This window comes from Hypanus sabinus, chromosome 21 (genome assembly GCF_030144855.1).
Source record: "Hypanus sabinus isolate sHypSab1 chromosome 21, sHypSab1.hap1, whole genome shotgun sequence".
NCBI classification, from domain to species: domain Eukaryota; kingdom Metazoa; phylum Chordata; class Chondrichthyes; order Myliobatiformes; family Dasyatidae; genus Hypanus; species Hypanus sabinus.
Window position 1 is genome coordinate 18892208 of NC_082726.1, and position 22494 is coordinate 18914701.

Here is a 22494-nt window from a genome sequence, read left to right on the forward strand (position 1 = left end):
CATTCTAGGCAGCTTCTAGAGTAGGTTACAGTACATGGTCAGCACCACATTTTGGACTGAAGGACCTGTAAGGTACTGTAGATTTCTATGTTCTATGAATGGGATATACCAGGAAATCTCTGATCTCATAATAGTGCATCTGTTTTTGGAATGACTGCTCAAAGTAGCTGGCCAAGTACTTCAATGTTGGGATTGCTCACCGAGGAAAGAATGTAGCTATTAGTTTTCATTTCTTTCTAGTTATTTTTGAGGACATTGAATAGATAACATCGGTGGTACCTTTCCAGTGCTTTGAGATGCCCACTGTAGCACAGCAGGTCTTAAAATCAAAATTGGGCAGTGTTGGATTAGAGTGTAAAGTTACTGTATTTTTCCTGTAGTTTAATCTTTTCTATACTTACTTGTATTTTTATATAAACATGCAACTGTTTAGTGAATTTTCCAGTGACCGTAACATAGGTGATTCTGTATTTTTCTAGGAGCTTAAATTTCACTGCAACAGGTGTCACACCTCTTGAATTTGACTATTCTGCAGGCTATTCATTAACACTGAATGTCAGAATCAGGTTTAACACTGACATAAGTTGTGATATTTGTTGTTTTGTGACAGATGTATTCAAGTATATTTATAATCAATGAATATATTATACAACCTTGAGATTTGCAATACAGTGCAATACACAAAATATTGCAAGTTACAACACAAAATATATATACAGAAAAAAATAAGTACTGCAAAAATACAGCAAAATATTGAGGAAGTGTGCATGGGTTCATGGTCTGTTCAGAAATCTGATCGTGGAGGGGAAGAAGGTGGTTCTGAAATGTTAAATGTGTTTCTTCAGGATTCTGCATCTCCTCCCTGATGGTACCAATGAGAAGGCATGGTCTGGATGGGGAGGGTCCCTAATGACATTGCTTCTTGCAGATGTCCTCAATGGTGAGTAAGCCTACCCATGATGGAGCTGGCTGAGTTTACAACTTCCAGCAGCTTTCTCTGATCCTGTGCAGTGGCTCCTCCACACCAGACAGTGATGCTACCAGTCAGAATGCTGCACCTATAGAAATGTACTCGTCTTCGGTGATGTACCAAATCTCTTCAAAATCCTCATGAAATATAGTCTTCTTCATAACTGCATCAGTATGCTGGACTCCGAATAGATCTTCAGAGATATTGAAACCCAGGAACCTGAAGCTGCTCACCTTTCCACTGCTGATCCCCACAATGAGGACTGGTGTGTGTTCCCCTGACTTCCCCTTCCCGAAGTCCATTATCAGTTCCTTGGTCTTACTGATGTTGACTGCAAGATTGCTGTTGCAGCATCACTCACTCCTGTAAGCCTCCTTCTCAGCATCTGACAGTCTGCCAACAACAATTGTGGCATCAGTGAATGTTGCTCGAGTCGTGCTCAACCACACAGTCATGAGTGTAGCAGGAGTACAGCAGTGGACTAAGCCTGCATCCTTGAGATGCACCTGTGTTAACTATCAACAAGGAGGAGATATTATTTCTGATCCAGACTGACCGCTGTTTCCCAATGAGGAAGTTGAGGACCCTGTTATCTTTTTATTTAGTTATCTTTTTAGCTTGTTTTTGAATAAGACAACAACAACTTCTTTGTTCTTTTGCCTTTTCCTTTGTTTGTTCTTGGCTCTTGTAACACTCAGGTGACTGAAGTAGTTTGGCATGAGCCCCCAAATCCTCAGCACCTTCTGCAGGGGCACCATTGAGACCATCCTGACTGGCTGTATCTCTGCCTGATATGGGAACTGCATCAAGGTTGGTGAGAGCAGTACAGACAGCCCACTGCATCTGTAGACGTGAACCTCCCTCCACTGAGGGCACTTACAGCAGCAGGTATGTAAAGAAGGCCTGGAAGATCATTGGGGACACCAGTCACCCCAACCATAAACTTCTTCAGCTGCTTCTGTCTGGCAAACGGTACTGCAGCATAAAGCCAGGACAAACAGGCTACAGGACAGCTTCTTTCTACAAGCCATTAGACTTACAAATTCACGTCTGTACATTGCGACAGTCATAATGCAAAGATTTTTACTCCCTCATATTGTGAGATGGACACAAGATTTAAATAAATTCAATAAGCAGCCATAAGCAACAAGTTTTATGCTTCATTCTCAACTTCCAAAGAACCTCTGGATTACAAGATCTCCAGGATCCAACAGCAAGGAACACCGTTGCACAGTGTACCACCAATTTGGTGCTAAGTCTGAGATCTCGATCTTTACAATCTTTTGCTCTATCTCCAAATGCTGTGGGAAACCTGGAAGGAGACTGCTGAGATCCTAAACGGAGATTATTCAGCAAACTACAGGAAGATTGTGATTGCACTGGAGAGAGTGTAGAGGAGATTTAACAGGACATTTTGTCCCGGCTATTTGAAGGTAATATCTAACAACCCCACAGACTGGTGTCAGGCAGGAGGAACAAAGGCCTAAAGTTCCAGACCACCAGATACAGGAAGTTGCTGTTCAACCTTCGATTCTTAAACCTACCCACACAACTCAAGTTCAAAGTAAATATATTATCAAAGTACGTATATGTAAATATACTACCTTGAGGTTCATTTTCATCCATGCTTTTACAAGGAAAAATACAAAAGAAATTTACAAACAACTATATATAAACAGACAAAAACTGGTAAAAACTCCAACGTAGCACTGTTTGCTCTTATTGCACTCTTTTTTGTACAAATTGCATAATTTATTATTGTGATTTTCTTATGAATGTTGTGTATGCATCTGTGATGCTGCTACAAGTAAGTTATTATTGCAGCTGTGCATACATGTATTTGTGGATTTGACAAGAAACTTGACTTTGACCTTGATTTGAGGACATTATTTCTGCTGGTTTTCCCTGGAACAAAGGAGGCTGAGGATAACACAATAGAATTAAAAAGATTATGAGAGGCATAGAAAGGATAGATCGTCAAGTTTTTTTCCCTCGCTATTAGTTGGGGTATCAAAGCAAGAGGCCCTAGATTTAAAATGAGGGGAATGAGTTTTAAAGCAGATGAGGAGAATGTTTTTTTTAAAAGAAACAGATTGGTTGATATCTGAAGTACACTTCCAGAAGAAGTATTGGGTACAGTTGCTACATTTAAAAGTCATCTAAACAGACAAGGTTTAGAAAGATAAACACCTAATGCAAACAGATAGGATTTGTTAGATTGGCAAGAGTCAGCACAAGAGGTGGTGGGCTGATTGTACTATATGACTCTCTGTGATCTCAAGATGCAGTAGTACGCCTATCTTCAAAGGAACAAGTGGACTGCAGTAACTGGAGGTGTCCTGCTGTCTCTGCACAGGGAAAGTCATTGCCAGGATCCTGCACATCTGCCTCATCCCAGGGGCTGAGAGACTGCTTCCCCAATCAGAGTGGCGTCTACCCGTTAAGGGGTCTGGTAGACATGATCTTCACCATGCAACTGTGTCAAGAAAAATGGAGACAGCAGCATCACGTAACTCCGTCAATCAGATGAGGCTGAAGAGCAGTCTCCTCAGACTCAGCTGCCCACAAAAAGTAGTCTCCATCTTACATTTGTTATACCATGGCACTCGAGCCAAGTTTTTAAATCAAGTCAACAACAGAGCCAAGTTCAGTAAAGCTTTGTCCCAAAGCTCTTCAATCCTTCTCACCACAGCATTGCACCTCCGTCTAGCAAGCTTCTCACAGGAAAAACTTCAGCCAATTGTGATCACACTCCAAAACCATAACCACCAAAACCCCAGTAGTTGATCCACAGTATAACTGCAGCATTTATACTTGCACAGAGGCCAAGCCATTGTCATCTTTATGTATTGCTGTCAGCATTATCTGAACACAGTATCAGTTTCCATTTCAATCTTGCTACAGCCATTTCTTCCCCACACCCATGATTAATGTTTATCTAACGTCAAAATCCAGATAAACCAAAATATTAACCAGTTATCAAATTTTCAGCCATCTACCTGTATTTTCACTGGCAACTCCCACAAACGCTAATACTTTCACCCTCTGCAACTCCATTCATCGCAAAGTGGTTGGTTCCATCTCACCTCATCACTAAAACCTCAGAAAGGTTTCTCTTTACTATCCCATTAATCACTAACCCGCCATCCACCAGATTGTCATCCAATGTTTGTTCTCTTGTAATGTTCTCTTTGCAGTTAATTTTTAACAGAAAAACAGAATGTTATGAAAGTACCAGCCCACTAACCTTATAAACATATGGAAACTAAAGGATCCTAGAAGTCCATGTTGAGGCCCCGTGTGCCACCTAGGAACTAAGGGTTCAGGCGACGACACCGAAAAGTCCATGTTACTTCTTACTTTCTTATGACATTCACAAATGCCTTGAAGTTTTCAGCCTCAATAAGAGTAAAACTAAATTCACAAAATGGAGGAGCAGGGGAAAGAACTTGTGGATTGTTAAGTCTTATCTATGATGCTGCGAAGACAGCTTAACAAGGTTGGTCTGTGCCAGTTAAAATTCAGTATGTTAAAATGCATGACGCATCGTAGTGAAAGCAGGCAAATGGGAGTCATGTGCAGTTCATGGGTTAAATAGAAAACCCTGCTGTTCAGGCTTCTCGGCAAACAACTTCCAGTTTTGCAGACAAGCTGCCAGCCTGAAACAGAATAAGCGGAAGGTGCCTACAGATGAACTCCATGACAATCTGGGGATCTCACACTGAGGAATTCCCTTCTTATTCCCTGCTCTGTAGATGAATTGGGAAAATCCAAGTGCATAACTAATGCAACATCATGAATTATCCATTATGGAGCTGATAGAAGGAAAGTAGTGTCTAACTGGTAGGTACACCTCAACTATCACAAAAGCTAATCCTTGTGTCATTTATCCATTTGCTGCTTGTTGGCCTTTTAGGGCAAATTATCTACAACGTTTCCCAACAAAATCACACAAGCCACGCACTGTTGAGGGACATGAGAATACAACTGCAGATGCTGTGGATCAAAGAATACGTACACAACGCTGGAAAAACTCAGCGGGTCAGGCAGCATCCGTGAGAAAAAAGTAGCCAACGTTTCAGGCCGAGACCCTTCATCAGGAATGGGTTGGGGGGGGGAAGAGAGCACCGAAGCCCAGTAATAGAGATAGGGGAGGGGGTAGGGCCTAGAGGTGCCAGGTGGAAAACCAATCAGAGGAAAGATAAAGGGGGGAGGGGGAGGGGGAGGGGATAAGCATGAAAGAACTGTAGAGATAAAGGAGCAAAATGTTGAAAGGGGAGAGCGGCAGAGAGGGACCTGGGATAGAGGAAGGGGGAGGGGGAGGGAATTACTGGAAATTGGAGAATTCAATGTTCATACCACCAGGCTGGAGGCTACCCAGACAGTAGATGAGGTGTTGCTCCTCCAACCTGAGTTTGGCCACATCATGGCAGTAGAGGAGGCCATGTATGGACATATCTAGATGGGAATGAGAGACAGAGTTGAAGTACAGCCTCCTCTACATCGGTGAGACCTGACGCAGATTGGGGGACCGCTTCGTCGAGCACTGACGCTCCGTCCGTCTCAATTGACAGGACCTCGGTTGCCACCCACTTTAGCTCTGTCTCTCATTCCCATCTAGATATGTCCATACATGGCCTCCTCTACTGCCATGATGAGGCCAAACTCAGGTTAGAGGAGCAACACCTCATCTACCGTCTGGGTAGCCTCCAGCCTGGTGGTATGAACATTGAATTCTCCAATTTCCGGTAATTCCCTCTCCCTCCCCCTTCCTCTATCCCAGGACCCTCTCTGCCGCTCTCCCCTTTCAACTTTCTGCTTCTTTATCTCTACAGTTCTTTCATGCTTATCCCCTCCCCCCCCCCTTTATCTTTCCTCTGATTGGTTTTCCACCTGGCACCTCTAGGCCCTACCCCCTCCCCTATCTCTATTACTGGGCTTCGACCCTCTCTTCCCCCCCCATTCCTGATGAAGGGTCTCGGCCCGAAACGTTGGCTACTCTTTTCTCACGGATGCTGCCTGACCTGCTGAGTTCTTCCAGCATTGTGTACGTATTCTGAGGAACATGAGAGATCTCAAAGGATTCTACAACAACGAGTATTTTCTTTACCTTCAAAGGGCTTTGAGACAAATGTAGAAATTTCACTATTTTACGTTGCCATTTATGTGGCATAATGTCAGCGGGTCAGTACAGGTATGAAAGAACAGCTGGAGCATTAGGGCTACACATCCAGAGCAAACAGATAATATATTGAAATCCATCACAAAATAACTTGAAACAGGGGTCACCAACCTTTTTTGCACTGCGGACCAGTTTAATACTGACAATATTCTTGTGGACCAGCCGACAGGGGGCGGGGGGGGTGTTAATCACGACCGGAATATAGGTGATAAGTCAACTATAAATCACTTATGTGGCTAATACACTCAATTTTGTTTCTAAAAGGGTTTATCTAACGTATTTAATATTAAACACACAATGCATATTTTCCTCGCACGAGTATAGTGATAAGTCAATTATAACTCACTTATAAGTCAATAGCATCATAACATTTTAAGTAACATTTGGATATTAAACACACAGCACACATTTTCCTCATATGAACATATAAAATCATTGCAACACACCAGTGAGAGGACGAGGTAAGGGCCCGTTGGTCCCTGTACCGGGGCCATGGCGGTCACAGTCCGGAGACAGCGACCAACCGAGAAAGGAGTGCAACAGGGTGCGCGCCCACCCTCCTTGTAGGTAGGATCTATAAGCCGACAAAAGTTTGGCTCGAGGGATGACTTTCAGTAGACTGCAGCCAGTTAGCTACTCTGCTACTTACGGAACCCTAAACCCAAATTAGGTCGTCTGTGAATATTTTAGCACCGGGTTCCCCACGAACATTTGTTGTGTTAAACAGGTTCAGAGGCGGCGCCCATCTGTCCACGCTCCAGGCCAGTAGCAACGGTACTTCTCGCCAGTTACCCATGGCCAACAGTGACCCCTGGCACGGGGGTATCACTGCATTTAGGTGACTGATGTTCTTGCGTGCGTTCAAGTTCAACAGTGGGCATGACAGGGAATGAGGAAAGGTGCAGCTGACTCAGATCGTTTCATATCGCCAAATCATATTGTTTCCTCGGGGACCACTGACTTAAAACTATAATTCAGCATATTTCAAAATCCTGACTAAAGCAGTCTTAAGTTTGTCATTTTCTGAAAACTTTATACTTCTAAGGAAATTTACCCTTGATGAAGGAGGCTTTATTTTTATTTAATATTCATAGAAATTATTTTGTGTCTGTTGTGGCTTAGTTAATGATAAGCAGAAAGCTCTATGTTCTACCCAAGTCTACAACACAAGGGAACAGAGCTACATTGTCGGAGGTTCGGAGAGTCAAGGGAACCATCTGTCCTCCTACGTGACACTATTTTTGAAGAAATGCAAAGTTCTAGTCAACAACATGCATCATTTTCTAATTTGCTTACCGGAGGATACATTAAAAAAAGGAAAATGGAGGGTGCACAGAGAACATTCCAGGATGTCAGAGCCCAGCCTTGGTCATGAAGCATGAAAATTATCCAAATTCTGTTGAAGATGAAGAGGAGAAAAGAAGCTTCAGAACAAGCAGGTTTACTCTGCAGCTGACAAAGATCAGTTTGTCAACGCACAGTCCTTGCACAATGACAGACAACTGTGTCACATGCTGACTTGTAAGTGGGACAGAAGTCAGGAACATAAAAGCTGAAGAGAACCTCCTAAAGGTTTCAGTGTCACTCATTACGTGGTGGGGAACAGATGGCTGAGGCAAATGGAATATCCTGATAGGTTGAGACAAACATTGCTGTAGAGATCAGCTGTAAAGGTCATCCTATGATTTTATCCAACCTTATGAACACAGCTCAGTACAGGCCTTTCAGCCCACAATGTTGTGCACACCTTTTAACCTATTCCAATATCAATTTGAACCCTTTCCTCCCACATAGCCCTCCATTTTTCTTTCATCCATGTGTTTATCTACGAGTCTCTTAAATATTCATTAATGCAGAGGATTCTGGTTAATTGGAACACATCAGGATCAGTACATTTTGGCCCAATTAAGCGACTGCTCCACTTAACCAAAGTTTCATGGAAATAGTTAAATATGTATATAAAAAAAATAAACTACTATTTAACTGCAATAACACATTATATATTTAAATGAAATACAGAACAAACTGGAACATTACCATTATTACTACAGTACTATAAAACTGTAGTTCCTAATAGTTATTGTCAGAGGAATTCATCCAGTGTACGCTGCCATGTTCTTTTAACTGACTGTACATGAACAAAATCAGCACAGACACCTACTGCAGATAATAGACTTCCTTCATACAATACCATTGACGATTGCATCTTCCAAATCTTCATTTTCATTGTAACATTCAAGATGATTGTTGATGCCTTCAAATTCTTTGCTGTTCCTAACCTGTTAAAGTTCGGAAATTTTCACTCCCGGCCGTTTCTGAATGTTTGAATGCTTAAAACCGCAAGTGAACAAACAGTCCCGAATTGCCTTACTGCTTACTTCTCGCCAACTATCAGTGATAAAAATCACAGTTTTTTTGAACACAAACAACTGACGCTATTTAAAAGCTGCTCACTTTAAGCACAGTGTAGTGTTTAATGGCTACATAAATACACCATCTGACACTATTCAGAAACTTCGACAAGTCTCCTGTCTCAATTAAGTTGCATAGTATCCCAAACAAACCAAGGGAAACCGGGCTATTTTCTTGACTAGATTTTGGTCTTTAAGAGTTGTCACACATAAGCGTCTACCCTGAACCCAATTAACCAAAATCCACTGTAAGTATATGCTACTGCATTCCATGCACTTACCATTCTACGATAAACCTACCTCTGACATCACCCACTCCCCACAATACTTTCCTTCAATCAGCTTAAAAAGTATTCCCTCTCATATTAGCCAATGCCACGCTGGGAGTCCGTTTACTGGCTGCCCATTCTATCTAGGCCTCTAATCATCTTATACTCCTCTATCAAGCAGCTTCTCACCTTACTTCGCTCCAAAGCTGTGGCTTGCTCAACCTTTCTTTACAGGACATGCTCCATGCAGCATCCTGTAAGTCTCCTCTACACCCCCTCATGTGACTGCAGTTAAAGGTTTTTACCCATTCTAAAGCTAACATATGATCTGTCTGTTAACCCTTCACAATCTGCAGCCCTGCTACATCTTCAAAGGGAAACCCCTTTAAAACTGAGATTTCTTCAGAGGATAGTGAATCTGGGGAATTCACTGCCACAGAGGGCTGTAGAGGTCAAGTCATTGGGTGTATTTTAAGACAGAGGTCTTTGATTGGAACAGTAAAAGGGGTATTTTTTAAAAAGCCGTAATTGAAAGGCAGAGCAGACTTGATGGGCAGAATGGCCTAATTCTACTCTTATATCTTCTTATGGTCATCAAAGCACCCACAACCTTCAACCTTTCACCATTTGTTCTTCCATTGTCTCAAGTGCCCTGCTACAGCAGTGGCTGAAAACAAATGATCAGGTGTGACAAGTTGTTAGGAAAGTAGAGTCAAAGAGACTTAGATCACAGAAACCTCAGCCCACCACACACACACACCAACAGTTTAACGAATGACTGAAATGGTATGAGATGGCCTACAGTTTAAGAGGATCGAGTACAGGGACAAGAATGTCTTGCTACTGCTGTTCGGGGCGACTCTGTTCGAAGTCTTAGTCTCCTTATCTGAGGAAGGATGATCTTGTTTTGGAAGGAGTGCAACCAGGAGTTTAACAGACAGGTCCCGGGGACTGCAGAACCGACTTGAGGAAAGACTGAGTTGATTCGGTCTACTTATTGGAACATTGAAGAATGAGGAGAAACCTGTAAAAAGAATGCACCAGAAATGGGCTGAGTGTGGAAAGAGCAGGGACTCAATTGATACTGCAAGAAGACAAGAAGGCTAATGTCTTTTGGATAGGAGACATCGCAGATCAAATTCAGGAAACCTGAGAAAAATGGAAAAAGGGAGTGCAGGCTATATTACCCAGGGCTATAATGCCCAAATTTGAGCTACATTGTACAGTGATTTTTGACAAGACTCAGAACAGGGAGTTAGAGGAGAGATGGCACCTGGAGGCATGTACCCAACAGCACCTGGAAGGGGAGGCTGTGATAATTGGAAAGCAAGGGACAGCTTTACAAGTGGCACACCTTTTTAGAAAAATGGTACAGGATACCAGAGTATATCCCTTGGGGATCCCAGGACCCAGAAGGGCTGAAAAACACTCTGCCCAATCTACATGAAGGAGCAGGGAAATGGATTAGAGCCTTTGAAGAAGAAATGGCGGGACGATTATTGGCTATGGGAGATTTGAAGGCACTATTGATAAGGTTGATGGGAACCTCCAAATTTAACGAACTAATGGAAATGGCTGGCATAGTAAACTTGAACGACCCGAGAACTGATGGAGACGGGTTTGACAGAGTGAGGCAGAGGGTATGGCAGGCCCTCAGGAAGCTTTATCCACCCAAAGTGGACCCCAAAGCCTTAAAGGGGGATCCACTGAAAACCCAGCAGCCTAACGTAGAAAACCAGTTGAAAAGGTGGAGACTGGAGACTGAGCAAGAGGTGGAAAATAGCTTATTTATCACCACACTGTTCTGACATAGCATTTTGGATGCAATGCCTCCGCAAGTAAAATCCAAACTGGAGGAAGTGGTTGGGCTGACATCAATGACCCCACAAGAATTTAGAGACCACGTAGTCCATGCAGTTGAGAAATACCGGAAAGACAAATGAAGGTTGGCTGAGCAGCAGGAAGAGGTGCAAAGAAAGTTAATACAAATGCAGCTCGAAGAACTCAAAAAGAAGGAAAAAGAGAAAAGCAAAAAGATGCTGCCAGCAACCACCAGTCCGAGCACAGCCATCGAACTGGATGAAGCACCACTATATGGAGGAACCGATCATACTGTAAGACAAGGGCCGGAAAACCCCATGCCAATAATCAACGTCTTTGGAGGAGCATTCCCACAAACGCCCTATCAGGAACAAACTAAATTCAAACAGCCCAGACAGGACTGGAAGTCCCAAGGAGGGGGACAGAGGAGCTATGGGCAGAGGGGACCAGTGAGGAAACAGGGGGAAAGAGAGATAGAGAGACTGTGCTGGGGATGTAATCAGCCAGGTCACATGAGAAGAGATTGTCCGTTTCCACCATGGCCTGTCACACACCAGCAGGAACCAATTAGAAGGGAACTAAAGTTTAGCCAAGGACCAGCCCCCACAGGCCCAAGCAGACCTGTGAACCCCTATGTGAGGTATTAGGGGTGCCCCAAGAACTCGAGTGGGAAGGGACATTACCCAATGATAACAAGGGAGGCAGACAAGGAACCCATTGTTCAGGTTATGTTAGAAGGGCAACGGACACCAATGATGATAGATACTGGAGCCAGGTACACTTGTGTAAAGCCACAGTATGCCCTTCACCTTCCCATGTCAGGAAAGTTTATTAAGAAGGTAGAGTTCATGGGGAAAACACAGTTGACACAGTGTACAGCTCCAGTGCAGTTGAGAATGGGAAATAAAGAAATTGTTTTGCCGGTGCTAGTATCTAAAGGAACTCCAATTAATTTGTTAGGCAGAGATGCCTTATTGAAACTGGAATTAAAATTAGAGTGCACCAGAAATGGGCTGAGTGTGGAAAGAGCAGGGGCTCAATTGATAGTGCGAGAAGACAAGAAGGCTATTGTCTTTTGGATAGGAGACATCGCAGATCAGATTCAGGAAACCTGGGAAAAATGGAAAAAGGACGTGCAGGCTACATTACCCAGGGCTGTAATGCCCAAATCTGAGCTACATTGTACAGTGATTTTTGATGAGACTCAGAACAGGGAGTTAGAGGAGAGATGGCACCTGGAGACATGTACCCAACAGCACCTGGAAGGGGAGGCTGTGATAATTGGAAAGCAAGGGGCAGCAAGTTAAGTGGAACACCTTTTTAGAAAAATGGTACAGGATACCGGAGGCTACGCCCCACGTAACATTGTTGGTAAACAAGGGATATCAGTCTAAAGACTTAGGACCCTTAGTTAAGAGTGTTGAAACCGTAACACTGTGGAGGAAAATCACACCAGAGGTGTGGATATCAGAAGACAACAATTGCATTAAAATAATGGTAAGTGTAGATATGGTAGGGACAGTGAGAGAAGTCGAAATAGCACCCCAACCACACATGCCATTGCTGGGAAAGGAAAGAGGCCAGCAGAAAGATAAAAGGTTAGATGAGTTGCCATCTATTCTGTGGTCACAGCATGACACAGACATAGGGAAAATAAAAACAGCTAGTCTGGTGGAAATAAGGCTGAAAAGGGGAGCAATTCCACCCAGGAGACCACAATATCCTCTAAGACCAGAAGCAGAAGAGGGAATAGCATTGACAGTGCAGGGGTTGCTTGAAATAGGAGTGCTTAAAAGGACAAACAATCCATGCAATACCCCGTTCCTGCCAGTCTTAAAAGCAGATAAATCTAAGTGGAGATTGTTGCATGATTTGCGAGCGGTAAATGATGTGGTAGAGGACTGGCCAGCGGTAGTCCCCAACCCACACACGCTTTTGACTAATGTTCCACCAGAAGCAAGTTACTTTTCAGTGATTGATTTGTGTTCAACTTTCTTCAGCATTCCTCTGGACAACCACTGTCAGTATCTGTTTGCATTTACTTACAGAGGTGCTCAGTATACCTATACCAGAATGCCGCAAGGGTTTAAACATTCACCACGTTTTTAATCAGATGTTGAAGGCAGACCTCGAGGGCATACCATTGGAAAGTACATTGTTACAGTATGTGGATGACCTGTTGATTTGCTCCCACAGTAAGGAACAGTGTGAGCAGGACACTATAACTCTGTTAGAGAAGCTGGTGCACGGAGGACATAAAGTATCCAAAAAGAAACTGCAATTTTGCACGCAGCAAGTGGAATACTTAGGCAGAGTAATATCCAAGGGAGTGAAGGCGATAGCACCAGATCAGATTGAGGCCCCAAAACCCCAGACTGTAGGGCAGATGATGACGTTTTTGGGAATGGCAGGGTACTGCTCAGATTGGATAGGAGAATATGCTAAGATTGTGGCACCTTTGAGAAAGATAATGAAAGAAGCAGGACATACAAATTTGAAGAACGGCTTACAGTGGAATGAAGAGGCGGAGATAGCTTTCAACACTATTAAGCAGGAATTGCAGTCAGCACCAGCATTAGCTTTGCCTGACTACGAGAAGGTTTTTCATTTGTATGCATCCAACCAACAGGAGGGTTATGTCACAGTGGTTCTAACACAAGAGACAGGCACAGGAAAAGCAAAGCAGCCGACAGCATACTACAGTACGAGACTAGATGAGGCGTCTCGGGGGTATCCATCCTGTTACCAGGGATTGGCGGCGCTGTACTATGCATATGAAAAGGCATCATCTGTAACCCTGGGCTATCCTGTGACTCTGTACACACACCACGAAGTAGCAGAATTGCTGGTAAGAGGGAAATTTGTGCTGACGCCAGCCAGGATAACAGCGTATCAGATGCTATTGACATTTCCAGACATAACTATACAGAGATGCACTACCAGTAATATAGCCGATTTTGTCCCTTTGGGCTATGAAGGAGAACCCCATGATTGTGTAGGGAAGACTATGGCATTTTACCAAATTGAGAGCAGATTTACGGTCAGAACCACTAGAGGATGCAGATAAAAAGGTTCTGTTCATAGCTGGCTCTTGTTATAGGGATTATGATGGAAATCATGCAGGGTTCTCAGTAGTGCAGCAGGATCAGTCGAGCTATAAGATTATTAGGATGGAGTTCTGTCCCCAACCATGTTCCGCCCAACTAGCGGAAATCAAAGCCCTGACAGCTGCATGTGAAATGATGGAAGGTGAGAAAGTAGACATCTATACTGATTCAGCATATGCTCATGGAGTATGCCATTTGTTCGGGGCAGTGTGGAAACAGAGAGGTTTTAAAAAAAGCAGTGGAGATCCCATACAACATTGTCAGCAAATTCTAGACTTAATAAAAGCCATAATGAAACCTAAAGCATTGGCTATAGTAAAATGCCAAGCACATAAAAAGGGAAATGATGTAATAAAAAAAAGGGAAATCAAGCTGCGAACGAGGCAGCCAGAAAAGTGTCTGGATGTACATCAGCTGTCATTGCCCCCCAGGTAAGCCTAGCTCCAGAACCTGTGGTAGAAGACCTAATTGAAATACAAGGTAAGGCAACTTTGGCAGAAAAGACAATGTGGAGACAAAGGGGGGCCAAACAGAACCCGGAAGGCTTGTGGAGCATGGAAGACAGTTTGTTGGTAGCGCCCACCCCTCTACTGACGATTCTGATTTCAGAAGTGCATGGGATTGACCATTGTGCAAGGGGGGAAGTGATAAAGAAAATAAAGAAGGATGGGGAGCATGGCTGACTAAAATGGCAATAACTGTCAGTATTGTATTGTTGAGCTGTGCGCTTGTGCTGTGCTGTTTTCTTCCTTGTCTCAAGTCTTTTGTAGTGCGTGCTGCAACCAAACAATTTCTGATGCTCGTGGCAATTACTGAAACAAGCTTAGTGGAGAAAGAAACACCAAAAATGTATTGTTACAGCCTACAACACCTGCAGGATGAACAAGAGCAAAACGACAGTGTGGGAGTAGATTGTAAGGGCTTCTGAGTTTTTTTCCCCTGTCTCAGGTACAAAGGGACAGGTTTTTGGCTCAGCGGCCCAAGGTAACAGGGAGAGAATACTTTGAGGTCTTGGCGCAGAAAATTATAGTTTAACCCAAGATTTGGGAATAAGTGCTTGAGTTCATTGGGGCTTTTGTGCACGGACTCTTAGTCTTCTTTCTCTGTGTGAGACCCTATGGGCCCTATGTATACTTTTATATTGGAGTATAAAAGTTGCATTGTTTGCTGTGTAACCAAAACTATGTAGTCAGCTTTGTGTTTGCTATTTGCTATGCATGTATCCAATTTAGTAGGAGAATGAAATCTCTGTATTGTCTCTGTATTATTGAACACATCAGTGACTTAAAAATGTAACCAAATAAGAAGATAATGGTGTGTTAATGAGAAGCAGCTAAGAGATGTAGACTGGGACATGACTAAGTCAATGTGTAGAAACAATAGTGGTGGATGTACGTGTGATACGCACCTATAGACCGATCGGATATGCTAATGCAACTAAACCAGGAGATTGCTATAAAAAATGCTATGTACAAGGATCGGTGGGCAATCAGCGACTTGCTCAATGACTGTCTCAGCTTTGATTTGCAAATTAAAGTTTAACCCTTCTGGAAGAATCTTCTGCATCTCCTGGTCATTTGTGGGGCACGAGAAACCACAACAAAGGATCCAGAACCAGGGGTCGCAGCCTCAGGATACAACACACACAAACTCGGAGCATCTTCACTCAGATGATGAATTTGTGGAATCTGCTGTTATTGGAGCCAAGTCATTAAGTATACTCAAGGAGATGGTTAATGCCAAAGGGACGGGGAATATGGGTAAAAGTTGGAGAATGTACAAAGGGGTGCATGATCAGCCCTGGTCATGTTGAGTGGTGAAGTCCAAAGGTGTACTCCCATTTTATTGTCTCACTTTATTGAGAAAAAGATAGGTGTTTCAAAAATATAATTGTCCAGATCACTGCAGCATGAGAGTTCTCCCACAATATCCAGGCTGATAGCTATCTCTTAACTAGCATCACTAAAACAGAGTACACAGCAACTGTACTGTTACGTCACAGAAGAGGCATCCTTCACAAGTCTATAACAGCAGCTGATAGAACAACCCATTTGGCTCCATTTCCCTGCTCTTTCCCCATAGCCTGGAAAATTATTCTCTCCAATGGTTATTAAACCGCATGGATGTTACATCCCAGCTGTCAATGTGATACGCAAACCAAGGCATTATGAAGTGGAGAGCAAGCTGTTTCCCATGCAGCTGGCTCCCCCTCTCGACGTAGCTGACGAATCCAATGCAGTGGCAATGACTGACAGAGTTTGGCACCATCGCCATCACAGGAGTTGCCAGTCAGCATTGAACTCAATGTAGGACTGCCTCAGGGACTCCAGCTCCAGACTTTTCCCCACAGGGTTTACTCCCAAAACCTTCCCCATGAGTGGGTATAGCCAAAAGGCACAGAGGTTTGACTTCAAAATTTTCCTTCTCCTAGATGAGCTGCCAACCATGGCTGACAAGTCCCATCTTCCCGAAGCAAATGGTTAAAGCACCAGTAACTCACCTTTGACCTTTCTCCTGTCAGTAGAAACAATTCTGCCAGACATAGTGACTAAGCCACACATGAAGGCCAGCTGCTAGACTTGATTGTCAGAGACTATTTGAAATGTACACCATAGGCAGCATTTAATAAGTAGTGGGAGCTTACCCCCACTTCCTCCCCTGGCTACGACAACCTTGTGGAACCAATGCTATTATACCCGCCTCAAACACTTCCTCTGTCAGCTCATTCTATATATTTACCAACCTCTGTATGAAAACCTTTTCCTCTCAGGTCCCTTTTAGTTCTCCACCCTCCACCCTGAACCTATGCCTCCTAATTTTGGATTTAGCAGCATTCAGAATAACCTCTTTGCCTCAGCACTCTGATACCTCCAATCCCCATTTCCAGGTGCTTCATAACGGCTCTCTCAACTGCCCTACCACTTCTAAAAGTTATGAGCATATATGAAAAGTCTCCCTCTCTGCACACCCTTTACAACTGCAGCATTTAGAATCAATTGCCTGTATTATTTCTACCACTGGTTTATCAAATTCTTCTTGAAGTTGTTACTTATTACTATCCACCTCACTCTAAGCTGCGCATCGTCTACACACATTTGGGGTTTTACCCTGAAACTTGCTCTCTCTGCTGTCATTGGGACAAAATCATTTCTGCAAAATGCCGAGACATGCCTGGACATTGAGAAACACAAAGTCAGTGCAACTTCTCACTTTTAAAGTTATATGTAATCCGGATTCGTTGTGCTCAGGTGGGAGTGCTTCGGAGTGGGGAACAAGTTCACGCTGCCAGTTGACTTGTAAACTTCAGCTGGAGAAACTAGATACAAAGGGTACAGTGTCTATTGGGTACAGGGTCCAAAATACACTGGATAATCAGGAAAGGAGAGGTTACATTGAAACTTAACTAGGACCAATTAAATAATTGGTCAACATAATACCATGAGGTATCTAAACAGCTACTCAACTGAGCAAGTCAAGAGGAATATGGAAGTAATGCAAACAGGTGAGATCAGTATAAATAGATAGGAGGGTTGACATACAGTAAGTGGCCACTTTATTCGGTACTGGAGTGGAACCCGGTGTGGCAGCCCATCCACTGCAAGGTTCTACGCGTTTACGTTCAGAAATGCTCTTCTGCACGCCACTGTTGTAACGGGTGGTTATGTGAGTTAATTGAACAAGTCTGGCCACTCTCCTCTGACCTCCCTCATTCACAAGGTGTCTTCGCCCCCAGAACTGCCGCTCACTGGGTGTTTTTTTGTTTTTCTCACCATTCTTTGTAAACTCTAGAGACTGTTTTATGTGAAAATCCCAGGAGATCAGCAGTTTCTGAAATACTTAAACCACCCCATCTGGCACCAACAATCATTTCATGGTCAAAGTCACTTGGTTTACATTTCTTCCCCATTCTGATGTTTGGTCTGAACAGCAACTGAACCTCTTGACCGTGCCTACATGCTTTTATGTTGCTGCCACACAATTGATTGATTAGACATTTGCATTAAAGGTACGATAGCAGCACACTTGGACATAATGGCTTCTACAGGGCCAACCAAAAGCATTATTGTCTTTTTTTTAACTTTTTTTTTACTATCGCAAGACCTTGTTAAGAACTTAACATGAAGAACTTAAAGTAGTTAGTCTACCCCATCAGTGAGTTACTTGTTGGAGGAGAAACTGAGGGAGCCGGACTTGGTGCAGGCCGTGATGCTGCCAGTGATAGAAAGGTGTCAGTGCACAAAGGAGGCACGCAGTCTGACAATGAGTGATCATCTTAGTTGCTGTTCTTGTGAACACAAGGCCCTGTTGGTCACTGATGGTGTGGAATGTTGCAAAACCGATTAATTTGGTTTACTGGTGAACGGCGGGAGTGGACAGCTAGCAGGACAGCTATGTGGCCTCCATCACAGCGAGAACCAGGCCTCGAGCTGCGGTGTCACCCGGGGGGAGGCGTCAGAGTCGGGTACTTCACCGACATTCGTGCTGGAGTCGGTGCTGGCCCTCAGTGTTCGTGCGGCAGAAGGCAAGTTGTATTGTACTAGACCGCACTTGGCCCATAATTTTTTTTTTGCGTCACTGTATTTTACGTGTGCTGACCGACAACTCCTGCGACGCAGCCGGTGCCAAACTGCATTGGTCTCTGCTGCTCCTTTGAATTCATCGGCTATGTGGAGAGGGGTAGCCCGCTCCACAGGTAACAGCTCACTCTCCTTATCGTACTGCCCTGGATCGCATATTATGTTGACAGCTGGGGTGCAAAATCCATGGTTGATCTCAACCAACAAAGGGACCTTATCTTATATATGCCTGCTATCTTATTTGTGCTATGATGTGCCTTGGGCTATATGTGAGTTGTTGGCACTGTTCATCTTGGCCCAGGAGTAATGCTGTTTCATTTGGCTGTATTCATGTATGGTTGATGACAATTAAACTTGAACACGTAGGTGTACCAGTGTCCCTAAAAAATTGGGCACCAAGTGTATACAGTGAGCTAAGGGAGTCCTGACGAAGGGTCTCGGCCCAAAACGTCGACAGCGCTTCTCCCTATAGATGCTGCCTGGCCTGCTGTGTTTCACCAGCATTTTGTGTGTGTTGTTTGAATTTCCAGCATCTGCAGATTTCCTCGAGTGAGCTAAGGGGCCTGTTTCTATGCTGTTCAACATACTTCAGAAGCCACAAACAGTTTGTAATACTCATGACAATTTTGACATTGACCTCAAACATGCAATCTTGCTGATAGATGCATTTGCTACCTTCCAACAGAAAGGAAGAATACCATAATGGTCCACTGAAACTTTCAGTTACATCTGCAATTACTGATTTTTGGTGCTAGCATGGCTCAGCTGGGACCCTGACACGGAAAAGTGTTCGGGACAAGAATTATTCTTCACTTCTACTTTTTAATTCACATCTGCCTTCTGTGTCTGAATTTCTCTAACAACAATGGCAATCTTTTAAATACCCTGTTGCTGCAGCTGCTTTGAAGTTATCTGAAGTCTCAAAAGGATTTTATTGAAACAAACTTTTCTACAGGATCAGTGTCATTCAGCACTGAAGTAGGCCCATCAGTTCAAGTATATGTCAACCGTCAAGTACCAATCTAGATAATATTCACATGGATAGAAGATGGCACCATTACAAAGGTGTTCAGACTTCCTGGCGCAGATGCTGAATGCAAAGATTTAAGAAATACCAAGTGCAATAGAGTAAGGCGATCGCAATTTTAAACTGAGTTAACGAGGGGCGAGGAAGGGAACGGCCAGGAGGGAGGTACAGGCGAAGGGCAGACGACAGGGACAGCTGAGTGCAGAGTAGCCGGCGTGAAGAGGGCAATCGGCAGTGGAGTGATGCGGACCCTTACCTCGGACTGGATCCTCGACATTGCCGAGTTCCAACAGCGGCTCCCGGTCCCGGAATGACATTCGCCCTCGCATTCGGCCGCTTTACCCCCGTCCCGGCCGGGCACCGCGACGTCACGAGAAGGCGGGACCCGGAAGCTCCGCCTCCGGCGCGAGCCACGTGACCGAGCGCCCCTTCGTTCTCATGGCAACCGGGGCCAGGAAGGGAAGCGGTGTTGTGGCTGATCTCGGGACAGCAGGGGATCCCCTAGGATAAGATAAGCTGCAGGAGGGGCAGAACAATACTCGGGGCATTTAGGGTAGAGCTCAACCTGGCGGGTTTGAGCAAAAGGTGGGAAACACGAGGAATAAGCGGCAATAAAGCAACGTGAGGTCTCCTTCAGGGGGCAGAACTAGATAGGAGAACAAAACAGTGAGCAGGGCTGTAGTGTCAATTTTTCAGGTGCCGGAGCTGTACGTGGGGTGATTTGTAAGTTCGTGGCCTAAGGTTATACAGCTCTAGTTACATGCGTGTGCAGTTCAACTCTTAGCGTGATTATGCAGAAAGTTTGAAGTTAATAACTTTTGTGGTATTTCTATTTCAGATAATTGAAAATTGCTAAGCTTTCTAAAATTGACTCCTTCCACCTTAGGCCACGAACTTCTCAATCACCCTCGTATGTCACACCCAATTTGTGTACCTGCTCATTTCATGTACTGGGCAACGTCCTTGCCCCATTCATGAAATGAGCAGGTACACATATTGGATGTGACATATATATATGAATGAATAGGGCTTCTCATAATGTCAAGCACTAAACCAAGATGAAAGAAATATATGAATTCCAAAGCTCCACAGAAATATAGTGATAGTTAAGACATTTACAAGATTTTAGCCTATCACTACATTTCAGTGTATAACTGGTACAATAAAACATCTGAACAGGGATACAAGCCTGACTTCAAAGGGCCATTACTTTCAGAACTGCATTTGGACCTGGTTAGAAAATTTGAACCAGAAGCAGGCGAAACAGCTTTTGTCACGTTTACTGTTATCAGTAAAAAACAGTACTGTGCTGTTTTACTGTTATACGTTATTCTTGTTACACTCCTCAGCTTGTTTACGAAAGAAAGAAGTTAACATTGTTTGCTTATAAGCCATAGGGTTGTTAGTGAGAAAAATTTACTTTTGTATTAGGTGGTCCACAGACCACCACAGATGCAGCCTTACTAATACAACTGAATCAGAGCGGACAGCAGGGCCCACAGCGCTTAGCAGTGTTCCTAAGCAGGTATAAAAATAACAGAAATAAAGCTTTTTACGCTTTTAGCCACCTAAATTGGAACCAAGTAATCAAGTATGAAAAAAGAACATCTCATGAACTATTGCTAAAGCCACGAATATCGCTGAATCAAAAGCAGCAGTTGGCAACTCTGCCTCGTACCGTTTCTCTTGCACAAGTGGTTGGACAGGAAGTGTACCTCTGAATGTCGATACTCATGATAGCCTCTCACGTCAGGTGTTACATGTTTAGACTAATACAGATCCTGTTTAGTCCTTAAATATATAAAAAGTTAAAGAAGCTTGAATCTTTATATAAATTATTATTGTATCCTTACAAAATCGTATTTTGGAAGTGACAAATGTTAACGGGGAGGACAGCTACCATATGGGAGGTTTGGAAATGGGTTTCGTCTCATTCACTGCCTCACTAAATTACTTTTTCCTATCAACACAGAGAAAAAGAGCCTCTTTCCAATCAGCTGCAGTTGGTGGAGCTAGGCTAAGGGGTTGATCCGCTATTAATGATAGTTGAAATGACGTAAAGCTAGCTGAGAGCCTGGAAATGTTTTCTCCCATTTGGCTTGTAAAAAAAAATAAATTCACTTTATCCAGGTGTAGAAGAGGATTTTGGATGATTACCTTGAACATTTCATCAAAATCGGGCCGAAGATAAGCGAGCAGTGAATTTTTCTTTCATTATTTTCGACTTTTAACCTTAGGTTTCGATGTTCATTCCTTGCTTCATGTAGCTCCTACCTGGAATCCAATGGTACCCATTGGAAAGAGCGGAGAAATGCTCACACTTGTGTACTGTCATCCCTCGGCTGGAGAAAGACTAAGGAATCTGTCAAATGGCGGGAGCCAACAGCAGGGTATGCTGGGGAAACAACGGGTCGAGCGAGGGCGAATTTCACAACTACCTAAATAAAAAAAAGTCACAGCTCCAGGATTTCATCAAAAAAAGATCAAATATCCTTCACTAATGTTGGTGGCATTTTCCCCAACAGCCCCTGCAAACGACAACCATGGCTGACAAGGAAAGCCAAAGCTAATGTAAAAACAAAGGAGAGGGCATACACAAAGCAAAACTTAGTGGAAGATTAGAGGATTGGGAATGTTTTTAAAACCTGCAGAGAGTAACTAAAAGAATCATTAGAAGGGAAATGATGAAATATGAAAACAAACTAGCAAATAATATCAAAGTGGATAGTCAACGTTTTTTCAAGTATGTAAAACTGATTTGAATATTAAAATTGATTAAACAAGTTGGTCAAGGTTATGTCTTGACAGTATGACAAATACAATAAATATTCGACCAAGATTAGTACAATATAACTTTTTACATCAAATATATATTACACCACAAAAAAAATAAATAGATTAAACTCAAATTTATCTGATCAATGTTTTCGATGTAATCAAGAAATTGGTACTTTTTTACACTCTACTTGGTCTTGTTTTAAAATTCAACCTTTTTGGACAAATTTAAGAGTTTTACTGGAACAGATTATTGGAATACAACTTCCACATAATCCAACATTAATTTTACTAGGCGATATTGAAGGGATAAAATCGAAATCCAAATTGAATAAATATCAGAAAGGATTCATAA

At 43.2% G+C, this 22494-nt stretch overlaps 1 protein-coding gene across 3 annotated transcripts in view; it reads right to left on the reverse strand.

The window, feature by feature from the left end:
- sv2 (synaptic vesicle glycoprotein 2) overlaps window positions 1-19746 on the reverse strand; it is a 99918-nt gene extending 80172 nt beyond the window's left edge. The window contains exons 1-2 of one of the 3 annotated variants that reach the window (XM_059946086.1): window positions 19621-19745; window positions 7449-7548 (exon numbers count right to left, since the gene is read on the reverse strand). Coding sequence is in view for 2 of the 3 variants with exons in the window: in XM_059946084.1 (XP_059802067.1) it covers window positions 19621-19693 (73 nt within the window). In the remaining variant the exon portion in view is untranslated. Of the gene's footprint in view, window positions 1-3969; window positions 4071-7448; window positions 7549-19620 lie in introns of those variants that run through there. The other 2 variants (XM_059946084.1, XM_059946085.1) reach the window with 2 other exon arrangements.
- Window positions 19747-22494: the final 2748 nt, after the last annotated feature.